The sequence below is a fragment of the Ornithorhynchus anatinus genome, chromosome X1 (genome assembly GCF_004115215.2).
Source record: "Ornithorhynchus anatinus isolate Pmale09 chromosome X1, mOrnAna1.pri.v4, whole genome shotgun sequence".
NCBI lineage: Eukaryota > Metazoa > Chordata > Mammalia > Monotremata > Ornithorhynchidae > Ornithorhynchus > Ornithorhynchus anatinus.
Window position 1 is genome coordinate 45585282 of NC_041749.1, and position 7254 is coordinate 45592535.

The window sequence follows — 7254 nt, forward strand, 5'->3', positions numbered from 1 at the left end:
CCGACATCCAGGTGGAGACGTCCCGGAGGCAGGAGGAGATGCGAGCCTGAAGGGAGGGGGAGAGGACAGGGGCGGAGATGTAGATCTGCGTGTCATCTGCGTAGAGATGGTAGTCAAAGCCGTGAGAGCGGATGAGTTCACCGAGGGAGTGAGTGTAAATGGAGAACAGAAGAGGGCCAAGAACTGACCCTTGAGGAACTCCAACAGTTAAAGGATGGGAGGGGGAGGAGGCTCCAGCGTAGGAGACCGAGAATGATCGGCCAGAGAGGTAAGAGGAGAACCAGGAGAGGACAGAGTCCGTGAAGCCAAGGTGAGATAAGGTATGGAGGAGGAGGGGATGGTCGGCAGTGTCAAAGGCAGCAGAGAGGTCAAGGAGGATCAGAATGGAGTAGGAGCCACTGAAGGTCCTGCCTCTGGCCTGGAACACCCTCCCTCCTCAAATCTGACAGACAATTACTCTCCTCCACTTAAAAGCTTTATTGAAGGCGCATCTCCTCCAAGAGGCCTTCCCTCACTAATCCCCCTTTTCCTCTTCTCCCCTCCCTTCTTTGTTGCCCTGACTTGCTCCCTTGGTTCATCCCCACTTCCAGCCCCACAGCACTTATGTACATATCTGTAATTAATTTATTTATAATTAATATCTATCTTCCCCACTCTAAATTGTAAGCTTGTTGTGGGCAAGGAATACATCCGTTTATTATTGTATTGTACTCTCCCAAGCACATAGCAGTGCTCTGCACACAGTAAGCATTCAATAAATGTGATTGAATGAATGAATGAAAGTCAGATTCCTCATCTATTAAATGGAGGTAAGATACCTGCTATTCCCGCCTTTTAGATCGTGACCTTCTTGTGAAACAGGGACTGTGCCAGATCTGATTATTAGGCATTGATTGTAGCACTTGACACAAAGCAAGCACTTCATGAATACTATAATTATTATTATTACCCTCAAAAGGGAGTTTGGGACAAGAATTATTTAGGTCATTTATTCAAATTCTCACATTTTGCCCATTAGACCCTGAAACATAAGGGAAGGGAGAGGTGGAGAGTCACAAAGTCAGAGATCCTAAATTGTAAGGATCTTGGATAAAAATCCTGGAAGAGGAGCAGAGAAAGCAAGAAAAAGCAAGGAAAAAAGCTAACCCACCCTTTTCCATTTCTGGTTGTCTTGCCTTGTGTTCCACATTACTGTAATTTTCATCAAAAGGATCCGGATAGCTCCCGAGACAGTTCCATATGGTGGGTTTATGTTTCAGACGCAGAATCCACAAACAAAGGAAATGAATTTCCCTGTCTCTGAAAACAAAAACAATTATGAGCCTGCAGCTACCCCCAGGAGAGCACCAGTCTCTCTAAACAAATGAGACCCTCAGGATAAGAAATGCCGGTGCTAGAAGGAAGGGGAATGGAGGAGGGAGGAAAGAGTGGAGGGAGAGATGAAGAGAGGACTGAGCCGAGGAACGGACGAAAGGAGGAGGGTGTGAAGGGATGGAAGAATGAGGAGAGAAAGGAAGAGAAGCAGAGTGACCTAGTGGGAAAAGCATAGGATTGGGAGTTAGAGGGACTGGGTTCTAATTCCAGCTCTGCCACTTGCCTGCTATGTGACCTTGGGCAAGTCTCTTAATTTCTCTGAGCCTCAGTTTCCTCATCTGCAAAATAAGAATTAAATACCTGCTCTCTCTCCCCTGTTAGATAGGGACAGTGTCAACCTGATTGTTTTGATTCTATCCCACAGTTTAGTATGGTACTTAGCACATGGTAAGAGCTTAACAAATGCAACTTTTCATCATCATTATTATTAATAATAATAATATGGGAGGAGGAAGTAGAATATAAGAGAATGCTCACTTTTTAGGGGAAGGCAGCCAGGCTGCTGCTCTGTACGGGAAGAAGGTTAAACACTCTGGGCTTTGCGCATGTAACAGATCCCCTGGTATGCAAACAATCAGGAGAGCAATCAGCTTTCTGTATACAGCATTTTATCACCAAACTGAATCACCAAACTGCGGTTTCCTCCTTATACCAGCTCTCAGCTCTTGAGCATCCCGAGCAATTCTTTGATATGGAGAGTGAGCTTTTACTGTATTTACACATTCTGTAAAATACACATTCAGCCTGAATGAAGAGATCGGGTAGCTAAAGTCACACAGCCTCCTTCGTTGGCTGTGGTAGGATGGCTGGCTATAAATTCAGCAGATAATGAAAACTCGTATCTTTGGAAACAATCTATTTTTGGCCTGGAACCTCAAGGCACTTGGTAAATGTTTATATAGAGCTTAGAGGATTTGCATGGAGTCTGTTAGGAAATATTAGACAACAGTCCTTTGAGCTATAGTCTCTCCTTCTTAAGGGCACATACTATGTACATAGAACCCTGAAATATTTCTGGTGTTCCTGCTAGCAGTGTTCTGTCATCTGCCGCAAAATAGTCAAGAGAGTTACAATAAAAATAAATGCGGTGAGTGTTGAATGCTTACTATATGCCAAACACTGTTCTAAGGGCTAGAGTAGATACAAGCTAATCGGGTCAGACACTGTTCCCGTCCTACATGGGGCTGACTGTCTAAGTAAGAGGGAGAACAGGCCCTGAAGCTCCACTTTACAGATGAGTTAAGTGACTTGTTCAAGGTCACACAGCAGGCAAGAGATTGAGCCAGGGTTAACTGTGGTATTTGTTAAGCGTTTACTAACTGCCAGACACTGTACTAAGTGCTGGGGTAGGTACAAGATAGCCGGGTTGGACACAGTCCCTGTCCCACATGGGGCTTACAATCTTAATCCCCATTTTACAGATGAGGAAACTGAGGCACAGAGAAGTGAAATAGTCCAAAGTCACACAGCAGACAAGTGATAGAGTTGGGATTAGAACCCAGGTCCTCTGACTCCCAAGCACACTAGGCCCAGGCTCGTGCTCTTTCCACTAGGCACACTGCTTCTCTGGTGGAACCTTAGTTTGATTTTCTATTTTGGCCCCATCTGTTCTATCTCTGCTCTTTTCTTCTTTCTAGGAAGACTCTAAAGCCGTGAGAGGGGTCCGAGACTCTTCCTTTCAAAAACTTATTGTAACCATGCTTTCCTGATTTGGTTCATTCATTCAATCGAATTTATTGAGCGCTTATTGTGTGCAGAGCACTGTACTAAGCATTTGGGAAGTACAATTCAGCAACAAATAGAGACAATCCCTGCCCACAACTGGCTCACAGTCTAGAAGGGGGGAGACAGACATCAAAACAAGTAAACAGGCATCAGTAGCATCATTATAAATGAATGGAATTAAAGAATGGAATTATACACATCACTAATAAAAATAAATAGAATTATAATTATGAATATGTACATATATATACAAGTGTTTTGGGGCAGGAAGGGGGGTAGAGCAAAGGGAGCGAGTTGGGGCAATGGGGAGGGGAGGGAGAGCAAAGGAAAAGGGGGACTTAGTCTGGGAAGGCCTCCTGGAGGAGGTGAGCTTTCAGTAGGGCTTTGAAGGGGGGAAGTGTGCTAGTTTTGCGGATTTGAGGAGGGAGGGCATTCCAGGCCAGAGGTAAGACGTGGGCCAGGGGTCGATGGCAGAACAGGTGAGAACGAGGCACAATGAGAAGGTTAGCACCAGAGGAGTGGAGTGTGCCGGCTGGGATGTAGGAGGAGAGAAAGGAGGTGAGGTAGGAGCGGGCAAGGTGATGGAGAGATTTGAAGCCAAGAGTGAGGAGTTTTTGCTTAATATGGAAGTTGATAGGCAACCGCTGGAGATTTTTGAGGAGGGGGATGACATGCCTGGAGTGTTTCTGTAGAAAGATATTCCGGGCAGCAGAGTGAAGTATAGATTGAAGCGGGGAGAGACAGGAGGTTGGGAGATAAGGAAGGATGCTGATGCAGTAATCCAGCTGGGATCTGATGAATGATTGTACTAATGTGGTAACATGGTTATTGCAGCAGTCACAGTTTGTTGAATTATTTTTCTTAACTTCACTCTCCTTCTCTGTATCTGTCTGCCCTCACCTGGACTGTGAGCCCTTGGTGGGGCTGAGGATCATGCCTCATTTGATTGTATTTAATCTACCCCAACACTTAGCTCTGTTCAAGTATCCTTTATTTTAATGGCATGTGTTAAGTGCTTACTACCTGCCAGTACATAGTACATGGGACAGTCTAAGTAGGAGGGAGAACAAGTATTGAATCCTCATTCTGCAGTTAAGGAAACTGAGACATAGCGAAGTGAAGCGACTTGCCCAAGGCTATACAGCAAACAATCGGCAGAGCCAGGATTAGATCCCTGGCCCGCTCTCTTTCCACTAGGCCATGCTGCTTCAATGACGTGAATGATTGGTGATATCCCAACCACATAGCCCGAAAGATTACACCTCTTCCTAGAAACCAGGTGTGTAAGGAATTCACCCAGATCGTTTAGACAGAAAAAATATTTGCATAGGAATGATACAATTCTGAGGAATGAGAGGATGTTCAGAAGGTTCTCCACCATATCTAACTTCCCAGGGCCAGTGTCCTTGAGTGGCAGGAAGTTCCTTGATGGCCGCATCTTCTTCCCTGATTTAAAACTCCCTCCCTTCCCTCCCAAGCTTCACCAGTCCCCAGCTGTCCCCATCTTCAAAGCCCTCCTGAAATGCTACCTCCTCCCAGAAGCCTTCCCCCACTGAATTCCTAGCCCTCTAAGTCACATCAACCTCACAATTATGCTTCGTGCACACACATATTTAATTGTACATTCAATCATTTATTTGGTTATTTCATTCTCATATGTCTGCCAATTACATCCCTGTTCTTCCCCCAGCTCCCACTGTTCATAAATAATTTGTCTGTGTGTCTCTCCCAGTAGATTGTAAGTACTTTGAAGACAGAGACCAGGTTATTTGCTCCTACGGTTCCCTCCCGATTGCTCAGATCCATGTTCTGCCCACACTAACTGCTTAATAAAGACCACTAAATGCTTGATAACTTGGAATGATCATCAGGAGACAAATGCAGATGAAAGCAGAATCCAGTGAGCTGGAAACTGTTGCCTCAGGCCCCCTGTGCTACAGCAATGCCCCCCACCTCAAAGGCAATAGTGGTGTAAAGTCCCTCTCTGTGCCCTAGAGAGGTGGTAGCAAACAGACAGCTACCCCTTCCCCAGTTCCCTATCTGAGGTCGCTGAGAGACCCCTACCAGGGGATCTGAATCAGATGAGGAGGAAGGGCTGGGAGGCAGGGGATGGGTGTCAAAGTTTGGGCAAAATTGTCAGGCGTGTGAGCCAGCCCCTTGCCCTCCACATGCTCTGAACACCACCCTCTCTATTCTCTGCCTTCCATCCACTAGCTGTTAACCATTCTTGGGCCCTGCTCCCCCAAGGGACAGGAGAAAGAGTCACTTCTTGCTCACATGCAATCGGGCAGAGCTCTAACCACCACTCGCACTTCCAGATCTGGCATCCAGAGATGGGGAGAGCCGAAAAATCCATAAGGAGTCAGTTCAGGGCAGGACAGACCAGAAGGATGCTAAGAGGGCACTGGGCCATTTCACATTCAGCCAGTGGCTTTTGACTTTCCAGCACAAGCAGATGTTTACGATTACCTAATAGTCCAAGGGGAGTTTACCCTCTAGACAATACCTTGGCCATTGATTAGTCATCATCCTCATCATCATCACCATCATCATCGTCATCATTATCCTCATCATCAGTATTTATCGAGTGCCTTCTAGTTGCAGAGGGTTGTTCTGAGTGTCACCTGTGGGCAGGACAGTGTACAGAATGCTTTCTTTGTGCAGAACACTGTGCTGAGCGTCTGCTGAGTGCAGAGCACTGTTATTGATAATAATATTTGTTGTATACTCTCTGCGCATTGTACTAAGCACCTGGGCAGTTCAAAAGAGAGAGATGACAAATTCCCTATCCCTAAAGGGCTTACAAACTAAATCTGAGAATCTGCTGAGTGCATGCCCCTGTGCTGGGAGCTGACTTGTGCAGAGCATTGTACCTGATACTTGGGAGCCTGCGATAAAAGTAGACACAGTGCCTACCCTTGAGGAGCCTACAGTCTTATTTATCTAAGGACAAATTGTTCAGAGGCCCAGATGGTTCTAGCATTGATTTCATGGACCCTACACTTGGGTCTTTGGCCACAATGACTCCGTCTCTTCTGGAACTGCCTCCAATTCATCTGTCTCTTCTGCCTTGGCCTGGTAAATCAGAGGTGAGCTGCTGAAATGAAGGTGGCAAGCAAACTCTTCCCTGGAAATGCGGCCTCAATGTGGATCACCATCTGGATCCCAGCAAACATGATCTGGGAGACGTCCGTCAGAGGGACCTGTTGCAGGTATTTGAGACTGAACCCATTCACCCACACTTTGCTGTTTTTGCTCAGGATCTTCAGACAGAAGCCCAGGGAGACATTGCCTTTTTCTAGGTATGGCTCCAAACACATGTGCTGGCGGGAGATTCCCGGGAGCCGGAATTTCAGATGAGCATCGTGCCCTCTCCCGAAGAGGAGATTAGTGTCGTCGTGGTGCAAACATTGTGGAATGTCCCGAAAGATCCCAGAATCCTGCTGGGGATGATGGAGGTATATTTGAAGGATTGTCACTGATTTCTCCATCTCCAAAGAAGGACAGAAGAGGTTGGGAGAGAAAAGACTCTGTGGTGAACCTGGGAAAACAAGTTTGATGATTAGATTCTTAGTAGTAATAGGAGTAGGAGGAGGAGTAGCAATAGTATTTACTAAGTGCTCACGGTGTGAGGAGCACTGAACCTTTTTATAGTCTTGTTCTTCGGCATTTTAAGTTGACAGAATATTCTTGACTTCCCAACCTCCGGATTGCTGACCTGCCAACTGGGAAAGGGACCTAGGGGAAAGAGCAAGGGGATGGGAGTCAGCAGACTAGGGTTTGAATTTCTGCTTTACCGCTGTGGGACTTGTGTATGACCTGGGGTAAGCCACTTAAGCTCTCTGGGCCTCTTTTTTCCCCTCTGAGTCCTTTTCTCCTCAATTTTCTCTCCTAGTAGGGGATATAGGCTGGGTCTGATCTGATGACCATGTCTTTGGAATCCAGTGGCATTATTATTATTGCTACTATAACTAGTCATAATAATTATAGTCCCATTGGGGACCACACTTTCTAAATGGTACCTGTTTCCAGTTTGGGGTTTGAGCAATGTGTATGAAAATAGATTTTGACATTATCTCATCATCACACCCATTTTGTTTTGGTGAAACATTAGTTCCATCTTATTAATTAAATCAATCAGTTATAATTATTGAA

The 7254-nt window shown here is 45.8% G+C and overlaps 1 protein-coding gene across 1 annotated transcript; it reads right to left on the minus strand.

Annotated features, from left to right (window-relative positions):
* Nucleotides 1–6114: 6114 nt before the first annotated feature.
* On the minus strand, nucleotides 6115–6608 carry TIFAB (TIFA inhibitor). The gene has a single exon (XM_007657099.4). It carries the CDS (start codon nucleotides 6588–6590, stop codon nucleotides 6183–6185), a length of 408 nt encoding a protein of 135 aa, XP_007655289.2. The 5' UTR covers nucleotides 6591–6608; the 3' UTR covers nucleotides 6115–6182.
* Nucleotides 6609–7254: the final 646 nt, after the last annotated feature.